The sequence below is a fragment of the Caretta caretta genome, chromosome 1 (genome assembly GCF_965140235.1).
Source record: "Caretta caretta isolate rCarCar2 chromosome 1, rCarCar1.hap1, whole genome shotgun sequence".
Taxonomy (NCBI): Eukaryota; Metazoa; Chordata; order Testudines; family Cheloniidae; genus Caretta; species Caretta caretta.
Window position 1 is genome coordinate 156,012,229 of NC_134206.1, and position 20,076 is coordinate 156,032,304.

At 41.6% G+C, this 20,076-nt stretch overlaps 1 protein-coding gene across 2 annotated transcripts in view; it reads right to left on the bottom strand.

Moving 5' to 3' along the window:
* Nucleotides 1-18,859, bottom strand: part of NDP (norrin cystine knot growth factor NDP) — a 30,394-nt gene extending 11,535 nt beyond the window's left edge. The window contains exons 1-2 of one of the 2 annotated variants that reach the window (XM_048864844.2): nt 18,542-18,859; nt 6,481-6,836 (exon numbers count right to left, since the gene is read on the bottom strand). In XM_048864844.2, the coding sequence (XP_048720801.1) occupies nt 6,481-6,654 (174 nt within the window). In that variant the 5' untranslated portion in view covers nt 6,655-6,836; nt 18,542-18,859. Of the gene's footprint in view, nt 1-6,480; nt 6,837-17,441; nt 17,667-18,541 lie in introns of those variants that run through there. The other variant, XM_048864854.2, reaches the window with a different exon arrangement.
* Nucleotides 18,860-20,076: the final 1,217 nt, after the last annotated feature.

Consider the following 20,076-nt stretch of genomic DNA (forward strand, 5'->3'; position numbering starts at 1 on the left):
ACAGTACAAACATTCAAATTAAAATCAAGTTGACTGAGCCCCTGTTAAAAAGAAATACTGTGTAGTTGGATTCTTTTTATTTACCTTCTTATCTTTAAGGCTTTAGGGTTCACACGAGGAGGGGTGACATACACCCCTTAAATGCCCCACACACACATGAGGAGAGGAGACATACACACACTCCCGTACACCTCTCTCACATGGGGGGAAGGGGGTGATCGACCAACCCAAACCTCCCTGCCTGGTGCTCCCTGCCGTCCACACCTGGCTGGGCCCCCTGGACGGACCCGTCTCTCCTGGTGCCTGGTGCCATGTCTTCCTGAGGCAACACGTGGGGGGGGGCACACAGGGTCACATGCCCCCTGCCCCCGGATTTCTGCAAGGTTCACACCAGAATGTGGCCAGCAGCAGCCTTTCAGCACTGTGTGGGATGGAAGGGACGGGAGCTGCTTCCAGCCACAGGGGAGGAGGACAGGGGGAAGGGATAACCTAGTATGTATCTTTGCAGAGCTCATCTCTTCCCTCCCCCCACCCTCTGTGTGGCTGGAAGCAGCTTGTCCCTTCCTGCCCTCACAGTGTCGAAAGGCAGCTAATACCTCCAGGCTGCTGCTGGCCACCGACATAACCTAGTTTAATCCAACTACAGTGTGGGCAGGAAGGCTGCACTGTGCACCAGGGCCCAGGGAACCTGACTGAAGGGGCTTCAGTGAACCCGGCCAGAAAGGTGGCTCCGCAGGGGAGGGTGCCTAGGGGATGGTGCAGCCCCATGTTCCATGGAGGCAGGACCCAGGGTGGGGGCTGAGGTGCTAAACCCCTGCCCCAGTGGCTGCTGTGGAGCCTGAAATTGCTCCCCCCACCCACCCCCGCCACTCCAGAGCTTAGCTGAGGGGCGGAGAGGCTTCCCCGTGCCAGCGCTGTGCGGGGCTTTGGCACACACAGGGTTCGGCTCCTCCTGGCCAGCAGCCTGGTCCGGAGGGTCTTGGGCTTTCCTGAGGTGCCGGCCCAGCCAGAGGCAGTGGGGGAAGGAAGGAGCCTGCTGGCCAGGCTGTTGGTGAGCTCAGCGCTCTAACCGGGGGCTGGTTCCCCACACAGCACTGGGAGTGGGATGTGCCCCGCTGGGGGGGGCGGGAAATATGGAGGAGCAGCAGAGCGGGGGCGGGGGTGAAGGGGCAAAGCAGGGAGAGGACAGCAAGAGGGGAAGCACATAAAGGGCCGATGGGTGGGCAGCCAAGGCGACACGTAACTGGCTGCTGCCTGGCGCCTGCCCGCACACAACAGCCACTGCAGCGTGCAGCCAGCGCTGGCCAGAAATGGGATGAGGGGGAGCCCAGCTGGCCAAGAGCTGGCACGCAGAGGGACTGTGCTGAAGGACCAGCAGGGGGAGTGGCCATCCCCTCGCGCTGCAGCTTTGCCCCGCCACCAGCCTTGCATACCCACCCCCATCGTTGCCCACTGGACAACTGGATCTGGCCAGTAGTACTGATGGGGGGGGGAGACAGAAAATATGGGACAATTTGCCCGTTTTTAAGAACAACTCAGGACACCTGCAGGAGGGCTTAAATACAGGACTGGCCCTTTAAAAACAGGACGTCTGGTCACCCTAGGAAGTACAGTACCACTTTTCTAATGCAATATAGGAATGACGGGGAGGATCATGATTGCCCCTCTGTACTGGGATTGGATGAGCTAAGCAAAAACCCCATCCTAACTTACAGTCAGCAGAACTCAACTATTCTGAAGGTTGGTTGCAAGGAGCGGGAGTAGTTCTTATAACAAGTTCAGAGATAATTACAAAGGGGCCTAGAGCTTTTCCCTAACGCAAACCATATCCTTTTTGGAATTCAAGCTTTTATTAGTGGTAGTATTTCTCATTTGCACATTTCCCGTGACTGGCTGGGCCTGATGGTGGACATGCTGAAATATGTGTCCTAATTTTACGTCCATAGTACTTCTGGCCTGGCATCGAGCTGGGATTACTGCAAATCTCATGGGATCTTTTTCCACTACCACTATTATCTTAACCATACACTAAAAACTCTTCTTACAGTATGTCTGTATCCAGCCTGGCCTCATTATTCCCAGATGTCACTTGCAGCACTCTTTTGGCACATCCAGAAAGAGTGCCTTATGACAGTAAAGTAATTCAGGAGGTACTGATTTAAGAGTCATTGGGGATTCTGTGCCTTAGGGTCCAATAAGTCTTGGTGGCAGAGGTAAGATGGAAGCTAAGACTGGTCAGGGAATTCAATTCATTATGAGCTGAAACAAATGCTTTGCTTTAGGTCAAAATAGAAGAACCTTGTCTTTTAGGGTTGAATGACCTTCTAGTGCAGGGGTGGCCAACCTGAGCCTGAGAAGGAGCCAGAATTTACCAACTTACAGTGCCAAAGAGCCACCGTAATATGTCAGCAGCCCCGCATCAGCTCCCCCCGGCTCTTCTCCCAGAGCCTCCTGCCACCGGCAGCCCCGCCGATCAGCGCCTCCTCCTCCCTCCCTGCACCTCCTGATCAGCTGTTTAGTAGCATGCAGGAGGCTCGGGGGGGGGGGGGGGGCGAGCGAGGGCACAGCAGGCTCAAGGGAGGAGGTGGGAAGGGGTGGAGTGGGGGCAGGGCCTGTGGCAGAGCCAGGGGTTGAGCAGTGAGCAACCCCCAGCACATTGGAAAGTTGGCACGTGTAGCTCCAGCCCTGAAGTCGGTGCCTATACAACGAGCCACATATTAACTTCTGAAGAGCCGCTTGTGGCTCCGGAGCCACAGATTGGCCACCCCTGTTCTAGTGTCTCTTCTTGGTGTCTCTTCTACATACTGTATATAGCATATTACTATGCTAGTTTCTCAGTCCCGAGGCCTGTGTTCAACATCTGGTTGAGGTCACAAGTAAATGGGATTTGATCAACTGAATTGCATTCAATGGACATATTAAGTGTCACAGAAACACCTTCCAAATGGACCCAACTGGCAGCCTCGAAGGTGAAAACAAAGCACTTGATATATTTTAGGACATAATCCTGCATTAGCCCAGAATGGAGAAGAAAACCTAACAGGGATTTTCCATCTCTAATTTTGATGATTGTATGATGCAGTAGCAGGGTAACACAGATCAGGATATAGGCCCATTAGCAGAACTGTGCAGAAAAGGAGGTGTGCAGTGGAACAAAGCCATCACAGAAAAAAGGATACAAATCTATGGTTGAAATAGATTATCAGTCTGTGTTCTACAAAGAAACAGTACAAGGGGTAAAAAACACACAAAAAACACACAGCTAATCCAACAGAAACTCAGTGTTTCTACACTAAATATAAAGAACATACCATACCTATATATTTCAAACTACTATTTTATCAGACCATATTTTAAGACAGATTCTGAGGCCAATCTGCATAAGGGAATCTAATACTGTGCTAGTAGTGTATGGTAGCTTCAGAATAGTCACTCTCACAGTAGCAATGTCCTGGATCTACAAGATCTTAACAATATGAGCTGGTTGAAAAACAGTTTCATAGGAAATTTTCTTTTTTATTCCATTTTGCAGGGTTTGAAATGGACCCATTTTCCAGCTTACGTGAAAGTTCCCACAAGATTTTTATAGAAACTTTTAAATTCAAATGTTTAACAAAACCATTTTCAAAATTATTATGGAACTTAACGATTGCAAACAAAATTTTGATTAAAAAATAGATGAAGATGTCATGGAAGCTTTTGCGAAATGAAAAATTTCAAAGATGTCACCAATTGTTCCACAAGAAGTTCTGTTTTTGAAGACTCATTTTTCATCAGAAAACCTTTTTGTGCCAAAATATTCCCCCCAACTCTATTAATAGTTAAATAATAAATCTATTAATGAGGCCAGAAGAAAGCAGCACTACATCATCCCAGTGACCGTAAATGCATTATCCAATTAAAAGGGCTGGTATCCCTAAGGATTTAGTGTGAACACATTCCATTTACAATCAGAGAAATCAGATAAACTTTGCAAGATCTTGGACTGAAACCAGTATTGTCAACCTCAAAAATTGAAAAATCATGAGTCACAGCCCTGCCTCCCTACAAAAAATCATGCCATTGGCTTAAAAATAATGATTTTTTCTAAATTTGCCTTTTGATTTCTGAGTCTTTACAGTATACTCACTCCACATTGGCTTTTCTCTGCCACCTGGAGGACTAGAAATTTTTGCTTTCAAGTGAAAGCAGAGATTTTCGTGTGGTCTCTCATCTCCAACATTGGGGATTAAGAAAAACGTCACAATAAAATTGCAAAAGCTGGCAACATTATGAAACTCATACATTCCAATCCAGGATGCCCACAGGGTAAGGGCATAGCAGAAAGAGACACCCAAGCAATACTATAATGAAAACTGCTGGCTCCTTACTGGCAATGGAATTAATCCTGGTGGGCTCCAAAATCCCTGCAGCACAGGAAAGGGAAGGACTGCCAGAGGGGACATGGCTCAGGAGGGAATTAAAGGCTGTGAATGAGCAGGACTAGTAGGCAGGAGCAGCAGCCTAGGAGCTGTGGCTGAGGCTGGGCATTTTAGGTGTTGAAGGGCTGACAGCCTGGCTAGGAGGGACAAGTTGAAGCTGTGGCTGATGGTTAGGGGACCCGGGGACAGGCCTGAATGAAAGGACTAGACTCTTTCCAGGCGATCTGCAGGCCAGTATGTGATTGCCTCCAGGAGAGGGACAGCCTGATCGGAATATCCCCAGCCCGAGACCTGCGGAGCCTCACCTTTATACTCCTGTGCTGAATTGCCCTACAGGCTGAGTTGGGAACCTGTTGTGTTCATCATCTTTTGTTTGTAACTTGAACTGCACTTTGTATTTCTGGCAGCCCTAATAAAGCAACCCTTTCTTATTCATTAGCAACTGTGGGCATTTATGGAAACTCACTGAGGGGAGAGCTTGAAGGGCCTCTTCTCTTTTGTTGATCCAGGGAGCGGAGGAGGCCATTCAAGCAGCCAACAGAGAGCGGGGTGGTCAGCAGAGCTGGGTGAAAATTTTTGGACAAAATTTTTGCCAAAAAATGCAGATCTGGGTCAATCTAAACATTTTGTGAGTTTGTGTGGAATTCGCTAACTTGTTTCAGTTGAAAAACGAACAACAATTCTGAAAAAAATTAAACACTGACATTTTCAACATGACGTTTCTGTTGTTTTATTCAAAATGACTTCTTGTTTTGAATTTTTTGGCAATTTTATTTTTCAAAAAAAGGTTTAAAAAAGCCTCAAAAACACAATGGAACATTTCTTTTGACACAATTATTCCCGTTCCCTGTCCCCCCAATTTTTTGGTTCAGTCATTGAATTTAAAAAATCAGTTAGTCACGCAGTTCTAATGGTCAGACCATTGGCCACATGTTTGAATGCGTGCTGTGCTAACTTTTTCGAAGGAAATTAGGACAGGGAGAAAGGGATCAGTAATGGTTCTCTCACTCTATGTCTTTCTTCGTGCCTCACTTATAATTCATGTCAGAAGCTAATGTAGACTATATACAGAGGCTAATATAACACTTTGGCTCAAAGTTTTCCAAGCTTGAAATTTCAAATGAAAGACAGAAACATGAGTGAATGCAAAACAGCCTAAGCCAAAAGTAGTGATCCCTCTGAAATTTGGTGGAAAAGCAAAATTGAGAGGTGCAAAAATCACGAGAAACTAAATATTAAAAAAATTTGAGTAAAGTTTTTCAGAATCTTTTTCATTACTTTTATATAGCTTAATTCTTTACCTCAAGCACAGCCTGTCAAAATGCATGTCTTTATGCAATCCATATTAACTGAGCTTGACCCAAACCAAAACTGGATCAGAGTCTGTAGGAAGTTTGGACAGTGATGATATGACCTTCACAGCTAGACCCCTCCCTGTAATGGGCTGTGTCAAAATCCTGAGCAGTGTTAGCTAGTGGTCAGAGCACTGGACTTGGACTCAGGAGACCTGGATTCTATTCGTGGGTCTGCCAGCAGCCTGCTGGGTGACCTTGGGCAAGTCACTTCACTGCTCTGTGCCACAGTTTCCCCATCTGTAAAATGGGGATATTGATGCTGCCCTCCATGATAAAGTACTTTGAGATCTCCCAAGGAAGTTTCCTGGTACAGTCCCAACACCAAAGGACAGTTCAGATCTGGATGTGAATTCTGTGGCTCAGGTATCTGTCTACATATCACCATTTCTTCTCATTTCTTCAGAATCAAATATTCCCTCTGAGTGGAAAGTTGAAAGGTGATCTGAGATTCCAACCTTAGGAGCACTGTACAAGCAACTCAGCTTCAATCTTGCTCCTTTTAAAAGTGAATCTGATAACTATTTTGCACAAGTTCACATACTATGCTGTTGAGAAAGCACAGAACTTCTGATCTAAGCATTCAGGTTCCTGCTCTACGTTTTTTGGTACTAATATTTCACATCAGAATAATAATTATTATTAGTTGGTTTCAGAAATATTCTTGATAACAAAGTCCTGGTATCATATTTTAAACAGGTACTTACCTTTGAGTTACACTTGTACAATGGATGACTGATGGAATCAACATAATGATGCCTCATACAGCGACCTGGGTCTGAGTCAGTCATGAATGAACTGTCCGTTTTACTGTCTGTGTCTCCCATTATTGCAAGAAGAGAGAGCATGGAAATTGAAGCCGCTAGTACATGATTTCCCATTGCTGAAGAACTTCTCAATAATAACAGCAGAGGGAGGTAGAGTATTAAAAGAACTCTAAATGCTGGGACTCAGTTCCTTTCAAGGCAGATGAAAAACCTGGTTTAAGTCTCTTGGTTGTCATTGTTCTTTTTAAGTTGGAGTTTTGTTGGGGTTGTAATCCATCAAAGAATCTTCTATGTGGCTGGAACAAAAACAACATAAATTACAGTCCTGACCCCCCCAAAAGCCTGCAAGATAAAAACAAACATAAATAAGGCTCACAGGATTTCTGCTAGCCAAAATATTTTTCACTGCATGAACATCATTTTCACTGTAGGTACAGTATACGAGATGATGACGGAGAAGTTCAAGGCCCTGTTACTTTAAGCACTGCTCTATCATTTTAATAATGATGATATTAACTTTCATTATCACAAGTAATACCAATGCTTTTTACTTTATAATGTCTCCAGTGGGTTCATTTCAATACTGATGGTTTGTAACACAATTTAGGATTTCTGCAAATGAAAGAGCCTGCCTTCACTTAAAATGCTGAAGGGCATATTTCAAGGGACTAAAATAATCTATCTTCTGCATTAAAAGATGGAAATTCTGGCTCAGGTAGCATGTGAAAATGTATTTGGTGGTCTCATCCCCGTCTCTAGTGGTCAGACATCCACATCAACAAGCCATCATACAATTTGGAATAAGCGTCAGTCTCTATTCAAGAGAGGCCTGTGACTGGAATGGAGGGATGTTGCAGGTCAAAGCTGAGGTTACATTAGCAGTGTGCTCTCAGGGTATGTCTACACGGCAATTAAAAACCCCTGGCTGGCCCATGCCAGCTGACTCGGGCTCACAGGGCTTGGGCTAAGAAGCTGTTTAATTGTGGGGTAGATGTTCAGGCTCAGGCTGGATCCCAGGCCCTGGGACCCTCCCCTGCTGAGGGTTCTTGGAGGGGTGGGTCCCAGAGCCCAAGCTCCAGCCTGAGCCCAAGCATCTACCCCACAATTAAACAGCCCCTTAGCCCGAGCCAGTTGGCATGGGCCAGTCAGGGGTTTTTAATTGCAGTGTAGAGATACCCAACAGGGAAGGTTGCAGAGCACCTACCCACATATCTGGTTCTGGTTAGTGGTCTTGGATCTTCACTTTCATGAGCACCAAATTCACACACAGAAAGGTTTAATTTTTTTTTACTTGTTTGCTCATCTGGTTGCGCTTCCTGAGCTTTACTCTCTCCCTGCCATTACTTAAGGAACAAGATCTGAAAAATACATTGAACTGCATAACCTCCAAGTACATCCCAGCGATGCTTTGGGAATACATATCTGCAGATGAAGTCACACAGATAGCCACATGGTCATCTGGATTTCTGGTCCATGTTGGAAAATAGGAGAAATCCCCTGGACAAGAGAACATAGCACCCCCACCAAAACTGTCTGGAACAATGTCCTTACAAGGTAAGTATGACACTTCCCTAAACTTCTCCATCACAATCCCTTGAAAGATCTGTTATGAAGCCAATAGTCTTGAGCTGGCCATTTAATTTTATATTTATTACAGATATAACCTGATGAAACTGTAAATTATTGGACTAAACATAACTTTAGATAGCAAAGGAAGCTGGTAAGCAGCATTAAAATAGGTGGACTTTCTGAACAGATATAGTTGATGTGATAAAAAAAATATTTCTCACAGAGCTTGTTGCCCATTTGATAATATAACTTGGGTTTTTATTGCCTTTCTGCTTTGCTGACTATTTTGTTTAAAGGATGTTGTTAAAAAGATTTCAATATGAAATGAAATTGAAAGGCATCGAAGAACTGCAGAACTAAGTGTTTGTGTGTAGTCTTAGAGGCTGCTTTTACACTTTTGTAAAGAAAGGCGAGTGCATAGCTGTGGTGAGCTGTTCCAGAGTTTATATAAGTTTGCAGCCAATGTTCTTCAGGCTAAACCTGGACACATGAAGTCTCTACCTACAAAGAAATGTAATTCTAAAATGTGAAAAATATTAGTCGGGCTATTCTTGTATTAGATGTAAGGGAAAAAATGCTTTTTTGCTTTCACGGCAATGTTCACTTGCTGATAAAGAAAAGGAAGGATAACTTTAATGTAAACTTGCATATGTTACAGACACCAACTCTTTCCCTTGCCTTGAGATATTTCCCAAGCAAATGGTTTTCAGCTGACGAGAACTGACATTGAAAAAGAGATATTGTACAAGCAAAGCAAAAACTTGAAAACCCTAAAGTCTTTAGGAACTCAGATTTGTTTGTGAACTGTCCTACTGATGTCAATGAAACATTTGCCGAGAATTTAGCAAGATATGACCGAAATCCAAGACATTGAGCTGATCCCTGCGTAGAATAGGAATGTGCCATTGTTTGTCATTAAGATGATCCCTGAGCATTATTTATCACAAAGAATAGAGCACGCAGTCTTTTACTCTTCTTCTTAGCTCCCTCTGCTTACCTAACATAACCAAGCTGGCCAATATATTGTTCTTGGAAAGGTCTCTCTCCAAAATAATTAACTTGTATTACTCACTCAGAAATTCCCTCTCCACCCAAATACATTTACCTCTAACCCCACACCCCCATTTGCACCCCCAGTAAATATATGCCCAGAGGGCCTCAATTTCCACTATATGGGTCCCAACACATTTCCCACCTACGAGCTGCCTTCCATGTCTTCACATTGCTTTGCATGTAGAGTGGTATGACTGTTGAAGTTAATAACTATGGCTAAGACTCAAAGTCCAGACTTGATTTGGGAAGGCCCATCTCCCTGTTTTTTAAGAGATGCTTGGAGGACACAGAGACTAACTAGAAAAACACGACTCATGTAAGCCAGTATCATGGAAAGTAATAGATTGGAATGAAGGGGGAAAAACAGGAAAGGAGAAAATCTGTTAATAAAAGGATATTTTAGAATCTCCCTCCACATTGTCCACACAGAGATCACTTACCTGTAACTGAAGTCTCCTGTAGTCATCACTATACACAGACCTAGGCCCTCCTGTGTCCAAATTCAGCAGCCTGCATGGAACTGTTCCCTACCCCCACCTTTTTTGGGCCCCTGCATACCTTTCTGTCCTGGGACAGGATAGGCAGGGGACAGGAAGAAGAGGCCTACACATTATTTGTACCAACATAGTACACTATCCATGCAAAATGGTAATATAGCTCTCAGTTTGTATTAATATAGCTCTAATAAAGTGATAAAAGGGGAGCAACTATCTTAGGAAATCCTGGAGACACAGCTCCACTGGAACAAGAAGCTACATTTTAATTTGGATGTATGTAGAAGTACATATTTTAAAAAACAAACTAAAGCTATGAACTCATACCTGAAAAATATCTGATTAAAACTAGTTTTCAATGGAGCAGTCAAAAGCACTTCTCAATAAAGGCTAGTTCCCTGCCAAATTTAAATTCCCTGCTTGTCGTATTACAGGACTTTGGTATTATTCCTTTTAAGAGTTTGTGAGCCTTCTAGTGGCACTCAGTGTGTTCTAGGTTTTAGAAGCTGGCAGAACGCAGCCAGAGCAGCAGTTTGTATTCATACTGAGGCCTTGCATATTGGGTATATTTAGTAAACACAGTTATTTGGATCCCATCATGCCATGTGGTTCTTTCATTTTGAGTTTGTTGTGTACACAGCAAAAGACAAGACACTACTCAGAGTTGTGTCAACACTACAGCTGTACAGAAACAAAAAATGTCACAACATTTTCGTTATTATATAAAGAATATATTTTTCACTGTTCTTATACTCAGAAATGATGCACTGATTTTGGTCAGACTTTTTTTTTTTTTTTTTTTTTTTAATGACTTACGGGCAACTTTATTAAGCCTGGAAAAGCTTACATCAAAAAATTAAAGTTTTGGAAAGTTATAAACTCCCCAAATCTGGGTGAGAATGGAACTAGTTAGGCTGTCTAAATTATATAATATATAGTTTATATAGCTATAATTATTTCAAGAGCGAGGCCAGTTAAATAGGCATTATCAAGTTGCCTCATAATTCATTCTTTTAGGGTGCAATTCTCAGTTCCCATGCAAAGAGCAATTAAATGGGCTTGGGATTGGAGGGAGAGTGAAATTATACAGACGTTGAGATAGATAGAAGCAGGACATGGGATAACCATACCCCTTTCCACAGTTGCTGTTACAGTCAATTAGCCCCCAGTAGTGGCATAGCCCGTTGAGCCCCCATAAACTGGATTTGTGGCTAGTTGATCTATGCGGCTGGTAGACTTATAGATGGCCCTCCACAACTCTGCACTCCAACCTGTCCTGTATGCTCCCACAGTGAGCTACTGGGACTCAGCTTTGTGATGGGCTGCAGAGTCCCCAGCTGCAGCATCTCTATAGCCTTACTCCCACCACTGTACTGCTGCACTTGGTCCTTCTATCACCACAAGGGGGCAGCAGCAGCAGAATTTCCCCCTTACCAGATTTATTCTTTCAGTAGTTATCCACTTAAGGTGGGAGTCATTGCATATGTCTAATTCCGAGAATATGCATTTATATTTTAAAATATTGTACCCAATCCTGCCCTCCCTTAAATTAATGGCAAAATGCCCATTGACTTCTATGGACCCAGAGAGTTTATTTAAGTCTATAAATAGATGATGCTGTCTTTCCATTTATTTATTTTTGCATTTCAAATTGTTATGCCCTACAAGTCTCTATATGGTCAGGGATGTGATCAAAACCCCTGCCCTGTGTTGGAGTCAAATTTTAAAATGCCCAATGAGGTCATCTTAAATCAGCTGTGCTACACTCAGCATGAAACAGGTGAATATATAGAACTGACATGGTATAAAAAAGATTTCCATTCACAACTTAAATAGTTTTTCCCCCCCTACCTGAAATGGTGCAAATACCAAATTAAACATCTGAGGCCAGATCCTTGCTGGTGTAAACCAGCATCTCTTCATTGATGTCACGAGGCCTATACTCATTTACATCAGCTGAGATACTGGCCCCACACTGACACATGGCAATCCAGGATAAATTTTGGTTGAAATCCCGGCCTCATTGAAGTCAATGGGAGTTTTGCCATTTATTGCATGGAGCAAGGATTTTACCTATTGTATACAACATTTCAATCAGTGATACTCAGCCCTCAGTGGTTCAGGAACCAAATTAGTGATCAATGTTACCCAAAAGAACCACAGTAGTGTGAATTCATAGTTTTATTTACTATATATATATATAATTCTCGCCGCAGAATAGCTGACCGAGTATCTATTAACTACAATTGGTTAATAATGAAATCACATTGCTTTAATATCCTGGGCTGCAAAGAGCGGCAGGACACACATTAAAGAGGCACTTGCAGCTTGCAAGACTCAGTCTGAGTATCACTGCTTTAAATAATGCACATTTGTTTAGACTGTCCAAATGTGAAGGTCATATCTGCTGATTTCTGCCCACTCTGCTCTCTGTGACTACCCCTGCTCCGGTTTTAATAAACAGATTTCATTTTCCTCGGTAGTGTGCTTTTCAACATTCCTACCATGATTTTGTTTTTAATATATTGAAGTTGGTGGGCCTGATTCTCATTTGCACTAAGGCCACTTGACAACTGACAATGCCCTAGCCATGTAAAGGGCCGTATGTTGGGTATAAATAATTTACTTCCATTTTAACGCCCTGTAATACGAAATGGCCTTAGCGTAACTGAGAATCAGGTCCAGCAACTGTAGAAAAAGAGGCTACTCATTTTAAAATACTTTTTAAAGCCCCCTGCTCTGGAATGATGAAAATGTTAGACACATTAAAGCCTTTTGAGCACTGTGATTTTTGAAAGTCCGTCTCGGTATCTTTAGGAATCTAGTGAGGGACACCGAGAGCCTCAGTTTCCATCCTCTTGTACCAGTTTGAGTTCAGTGCCACCAGCAGAAAACCAGTGTAATGGAATAGTGAAAAAGGCACAAAGGCTCAATAAGGAAAAGACCACTAATTGAAAAGCCAGAGCAGAGAAAATAAGAGCTTGAAAGACAAATAAAGACAGGAGAAAGGTAAATGGGCTAAAGGATCGTCTCCTCTAGCAAAGGAAATACATCTTCTAGCAGTACTGCGACAGTACCATAATTTTCATTGTACCAAACAGTAAATGTAGAATGCTGGGCTTTTAAAAATGGGAAGAAATGATGGACTCTAATGCTGAAGATTCAGAAACTTGAATGTTATGACAGTAATTGAAAGAAACCTCACAGATTTCATTTTCTGATTCAAGGCTTATCTGCTATTCTAATATTGCAGTTCAAAATACCAGTGCATACACGTGGACTAGAAACATTAACAGCACTGTCATATTACAGTGAGAGGAGTGAGGGAAAAGTGAACAGTATTTGCAGCAAATATAGCACAGGGATCCCCGTGCTGCAAACACACATACACATAACTGTATGAACATGAGTTGTGCCATTGAATTTAACAATACTACTACCAAAGACAAAGTATAAGTGTTTACAGGTTTGGGGCCTAGTGCCTGAAGTGGGCCAAACTAAGGTGAATAGCTCTGGAACCAGCTGAATAGCATTCTTTTTAAGTTTGCAGGGGTATTGCCCATCCTTTTGTTGCTGTGGGAAACAGATACAGTCCTTCGTGACTGCAGTCTTGAAATGGTGACCAGAAGCGGGTACTATGGGCTGGCACACTGCCAGTGGACAGAGCCAGACAGAAATGTAGAAAGGGTTTTAATATACTCCCAAAGAAAACCATTGGTGGACAAAAGAGGGGTTGTATTTTTACCCTTTCCCTTCATGATGCCAGGAGTCTTTAAATAGATTCCCCTAGTGACTTGTATACAATAACTCCCATTACAGCCCAGGAGCTGGTCGAGCTTTGTGGCAAAGCCTCAGGCAAGTGCTAATTTTGATAGAGATGCACTAAACTTGTATACTTGTATTATTCTAATTTTGAATGAATTTGGGGCAGTTTAGTAAAGGGTGATCCAGCTCCCACAATGAGGAAAAGTAAAGGGAAGAATACATTTTCACACCTTTTAGTACAGAGGAAATGAACAGCATCATTTATGGGTGAAGCTCGGTGCATAGGATTGATTTTTTTTTTTAATAGGGAATTCTAGCCCTGCATTGAATACACTTCTTTACAATAACTCAGACAAGTGTCTGTTCTCCTAGTGAAAATATTTACATCCAAACTTTTACTTTGGCTTTAGTTTCTATAATTGCCTCTACTTTAGTCTAACAGCTCAACATAATATTTGTACAGTGCCTCTCACAATGGGGTCCTGGTGCCCCGAGGGTCCTGGGTGTGATGGTAATACAATTAATAAATAGTAATAATAATGTCATGAAAAAATACTGTTGACAGAGTTAAAAGTTGCCCTGAGGCCTAGCACTGCTTGACGGCATTCAAACATGTCTATGGTTTATTTTGGAGTGTTACAAAGAGATGGGAATTTCTGATTCTATGGTATTTATTAGGCTAGATGCCTGTTCAGAAAGATGTGATTTTATTTATTTATTTTTAGGTTCCGATCTTTAGTTATTAGCAGCCATCAGAAACACCTTTTCTTCTATCCTCTCCCTAACATGTTCGGGTCCAAATCCTGTACTCCTTAATACTCTCAGTCCTTATTCAGGAAAAATTCCCATTAGTGTCCATAAGAATTTGACCAAGTGAATAAAAAACTGATTAAGAACTGCAGGATTTGGCTCAGGATAGCAATTCATGCATTGTAATAAGAGGACCATCTAGTTCCCACTCAATTTGAATCCCACTGCTATGACAGTGATGCAAGTATCACTGTCCTGGTATGTTTAACCTTTGCCAAACCAAAGCTGGAGCATTAACTCCAATCCTAAACTCCCATGTCTTAAAGGGCAGCATAACCCACACCGCCTCTACATTGCCACTCTAAAGTGGTTTACAGCTCCGTTATAATATGCATGCAGATCTCAGCAGCAGAAACCTTAACAATGATTGATGTAAAAAAAACACGTTACTAGAATAATATTGGTCTTGTGGAATTTCTCATAGCTGTGTTTCCCTTATATCAGCTGGTCTAAGTACTCTTGCAGACAAATGGTGTGATACCGGAAGACAGACTATGTTGCCTACAATAGACGGGGACTCTAGTCAGATATACCACGCCGTATAAATGCAGTAAATAGGATGAGAGCTGATAGTGTTTAGAAGTGGTAGTACCAGTGCTGCCCGAGTTCTATTTGAATTGGATTATGTGAAAAAAGAAGGAATATATAGACTGCCAGCTGCTCAAAGGCTTACTACAACCTTGCTTTTATTGTTCTGCTAAGTTAGAGATGGGGCATCAGAGGGATTCCAAACATACCATTACTGAGAAATGTTAATATGTTCCACACTGACACAGATAAAAAGGAAATAACAGCTGATCAGAGTCAGAGCAGGAGACAGCACCTCTCAACATGCGTGTACAGAATTGTGGGAAATTAGGACAATCCGGTCATCCGCAGAGAGACATGTGAATGAATTAATCTGATTGCATCCAAACTTTTATCCAGGAATTAACATGAGTTAGAATGCAATAAGCATCCAGTGGAAAAGTCAGACAACAGTAAACAAAATAACAAAGGGTAGAGAGAATTTGAATTGGGCACTACTATTCACTCTCACATGAGCCAAGAACAGGAGGACATTCCATGAAATTGAAAGGCAGCAAATTTAAAACTGATGAAAAGGAAACACGCTTACAGCATACAAACAACATACAACCAGCCTGTGGAACTCGAGTCCCCAAGGTATCATTGAGGCCAAGAACTAAGAAGGGTTCAAGAAAGTTTTGGCCATTTATACAGCTAATGTGAGCATCCAGCATTATAATAATAAAGATTTTTAAAGACTTTTTGGAAGGATTACAAACCCTCATGCTTCAGGGCATAAACCAACCTTTAACTGATGAAGTTAGGAAGAAACTTTCCCTGTCGGCAGGTTATTACATAGCTGCTCACTACGGAGTTTTTGATACCTTCCTTTGAAGTAGATGGCTCTAGCTTCTGTCAGAGACAGAATACCCAATAAACTGGGCCAGTGGTCCAATCCAGAATAATCATTCCTATGGTACTAAAACCAAGAGTGCCAATTATCTCCCGAAAATGGCCAAAGTGCAAGGTATTAGAGGCACAGGGACTTTCAATTCAATTCAATTTGAAAAATATGTTTTTTTTTTAAATCTACTATAACATTTGTAAAGATAAATGGCCTGATGACTTAACAACAGCACTGCACTGCATGCTCGTGTCAGAGACATCCAGGTTCAGGAACAATCTCGAGCTTGTCACTTCCTCGTTCTTTTCAGAGCAGATAAATCAGAGAGGTGATGTGATCAGACCTCAGGGGATACAATGAATGGAGTTGACTACATGAGCACTTCTTGTTGAATGAGTCATTGAGCGTGCCTTACATCCCTCCCACCTAAAGGAATGGTGTTGCAATCCCACCAATCAAAGTACAAGGCAAGGATAACCTGGTGATTTCATTGACCCCTAAGGCACATCTGAACCTATGTGGGTTAGACCGACTGCTATTGTGCAGATTACCCATGCTTAGATGGCTGAATGGAAAACTACTACTATAAACAGTAAACAGTACTGGATATAATGAATGGTGATATTGCTATGCTATCCAAGCAAGGGTAATTTACATACATGCATCTGTTTAAAAATAAGTGGTGTGTGAAAAAACTGAATTCTAAGAAGCAGCACTGGCAGGCGATGATCTGAATAATGATCTCATAAAAGAGTGGCACAGTAGCTGGCTGACATCCATAGTTAATTGGCTTCATAATAATAAAATTCCATTTTCATTATGTAAACTTGTAGCAACAAAATCTATTTAATCCCCTTTATGTTTTATCTGAAAGATACTCAATAAGATATTTATCCTAGAACTAAGATTTCATTATTCCAGCAAGAGAATGTCATTTTATATGTCATATGGGCCAGATTGTGAATCTCTAATTCAAGCTGGTAAGCAGCTACTCACCAAAGTAGTTTCATTGAGGTCCATGGAGCTATTCATGTGCATAGCTGCTCATTAGCATGAGTCACAATCTGAGCAAAGTGAGTAGTACTAGCAATGAAAAAAGTAGATTCCACGAAAACAAGTTGTTCTTATAAATAAGGACAAATGCCAGAACAGTATCTGTTATACCCACATGTAGTGACCCTAACAGGCATCTGGGCTGCTTCCATTAGGAAATCATTACATGATGCAGCACTGGTATGAAGTGAATTTGTATTTACTGTTGTTTTAATTTATCACTTGAAATGTGCTCTTTAGTTCCAGTACACACTGTCCCTTGCATGCACCAGTTATGACAGGTTGCATTGGAAGTTACTACAAATTGCTAATAATACTTGGCAGCCATATGACACTCTTCTTCTTTAAAAAGCAGTACAGATATTAACAAATGAACCTTCCCAACACCCCGATGAGGTAGGTACCGTAGAGATGTACTATTATGCCCTTTTTTTTACAGACCAGGAAATTGAGGTAGAGAGTTTAAATCAGCTTCAGAACGAGATTAGAATTCTGGCCCCATGTCCCATGCCCTAATTGCCAGACCACCTCTCTCTCGCTCTCTCTCAAAAATGAATAGTCAACCCATGTAAAACACTTTTCTCACCCAAGCTTTCTTTGCAGGGCTGCTTCATGAATTCCAGGTAATTTCATTAATATAATTAAGGTGAAAATGGAATTCCACATTTTCAGCTGTACATCTCTGTTAGTGTGATTATTGCTATTTAATCTGCTGATTTCAACCTTCCCAGAATTCTTGCGCTCACCTGAATCTCCGCCGCTACGTGGGATTTTTTTCTTTAATCAAGTTCTAATTGGACTTTATCCATTACAATGGACGCCAGTTATACTGTATTCTGATATATTATTCGGTTCACAGCTATAGTCTTCTTTTGTCCCAAGCACATAGACAACAGTTATGTTCATGCTTCTTACAGTGACACTCTTCTTAAAGAGAAATTTTACTCTGCAAAGCAATGATTTCAGTGTACTGAAAGATCCTTTATACCTCCTGGCAAGTTTTTTGAGGTCTTGTAGATTGTCACTGAAAGCAGTGCCCTGCCTTAGCATCCTCCAATTGGAGCTACTGAACACACATCCACACTGCATTATTTGTTGTGCTGAAGGGGTAAGCTGACTACTAAATATACCCCTCTGTGCTCCAGCCAAGACAAACACTGTGGATTTCCTCGTCGCTTTTAGCCAATCAAATATGTACATTAAATCCATCCTAATCCATAACCAGTGCTATGCAATCCATGGCAAAGCTTCCCAGAAGTTTGGTTAAATAATAATGTGCAAATTAAAATTGCCCCTGCAAAGCATGACACACAAAGCTAGAAATAAATATTGCCTATTGTTTCAAATTATTCTAAGCACTCTGGCAGATGACTGGCAAGAGAGCAGCATATATAAGTAGTAATAAAAGTAAACAGTTCCATTTGAAACTAGCAGGCTTGCCTGTGTCCATGGAGCTCTATTGTAATGGGACAAAGACAGTCCTGGAGATACTATAGTTCTTTCTATGAATTCAGGACAGAATTGAGTGCCTCCCTTCCTCCCAAATTCATACAAATGAGAATCAGTGCAAAGTTACAGAAAGAAACGTATTTGATCATTTTATCCAAAACCACAGTACACTGCCTGTTTTTCTTCCCAGAGATTTCACATAGGCATCCTCAGACAGACGTGTAATTAAGGAAATAATAATAAGATGATGTAGGTAGTAGAACTGAAGTCATTTTTTAAATGAATACACTTTATTTCAAACATGCTATTTGGAGAACATGTATTTGTCAGATAAATAAATTAAATGCTCAGTTTAGTAATACCCAAAATATGAGTAAGTGCTTATTTGTGTGCTTACCTTTGGAAAATGTGCCTCTCCTTCCTTCCCTCACACTCTTCTGAGAGCGAAAGAGAGGTCCTGTTACTTCCAAATGCTTTTGTTCTTCTGTCCCTCTGTCACATGGCTTGCCTTTTATATTTGCAACACACAAAAGTTAGGGCTGTTGTTTGAGCGAGAGAGAGGGAGCGAGAGAGGGAGAGAGAATGTCAAATGGAAAAGTGCCATTGCAGTCATATATCAATCAGGCGAGCGGCAGCAGCAGCTCACTGGCAAATGGGAATTCCACAGAAATGTGAAGCTCTTGTTATCTGAGAAATCACTGAACACCACCAGCCAAGCTCGCCTCTTCGGGGACTTCTTATTGGAGAGCCAGGAAAGAAAAGTAAATGCACTTTTTCTCATTTAAATTCAAGCGCTATCTTGTTGTGGCATAAAAGGGAGTGCAGTAAATGTCCTGAATTTACTTCCCTCCTAAATGAACGTACAGTAGCTGAGGTAATACAATGAGCATGAGGTGTAAGATAATTAGAGCTTTGCAATACATAATTTGACAACTTAAGCCTCTGTTTGTGTTTGGAAAACATCCACAAGACAATTGAATTTCCCTGGGTTTATTCATTATCCTTTTTTTTTTTTTGGCCAAAAAATTTTTTTTGGAATTTTTTATTCTACGGACTGACTCCAGATATTCTAAATTCAAGCTGTGTGTTTTTACTGCAATTGGCCAGATAAGTCACACTGTGTTCTCTGATTGAATGAGCAGGCAAGTATTTCCAAAATAAATACATGTGTGTACCAATCTAAAATTCAGTTTCTGCAAATAATCTTCCCTGCAATTTTGAAATTTGCCCTCAAATGCTTGCATAAAGGACATAAGCATTGCCAAAGTGAATTTATTTAAAATTGCAAACAAATATTTTCATTTTTTTAAATTTTCCATTATTCACCCTCTTCTGAAGAGTGTAACCTTTGTTAAATGAAAAGGAGTACTTGTGGCACCTTAGAGACTAACACATTTATTTGAGCATAAGCTTTCGTGAGCTACAGCTATGCTCAAATAAATTGGTTAGTCTCTAAGGTGCCACAAGTACTCCTTTTCTTTTTGTGGATACAGACTAATATGGCTGCTACTCTGAAACCTTTGTTAAATGGTGATTCTTCAATCTGTTTTGTTTAGGCATTCTGACTGAGACATGCAAACATAACCATTCATTCCCTGAGAGACTGAAGACAGATCCAAACTACTGAAAAAATGACACAAATAACAAACGCATCATAAATTTGTCTAGTTACACTCATTTCAGTAGTTGTGAAATCATTGTCTTGCCTTCCCCTAAGGTAAAATATATGTTTCATTCCACTGCCACAGAATGTTAGGTTCCCTATTATTAATCCTATGACATTACAGAAGTACAACAATGCACAAGTAACAACAAAGCTATCTTGCTAATTAAAAATAAATTGATAACTTTGGCTATGGTTCCGGAGCACACCTAACCATTCACAAGATGTACTTGATCAGAATCAATGACGATAAGATGGATGGAGTCCTG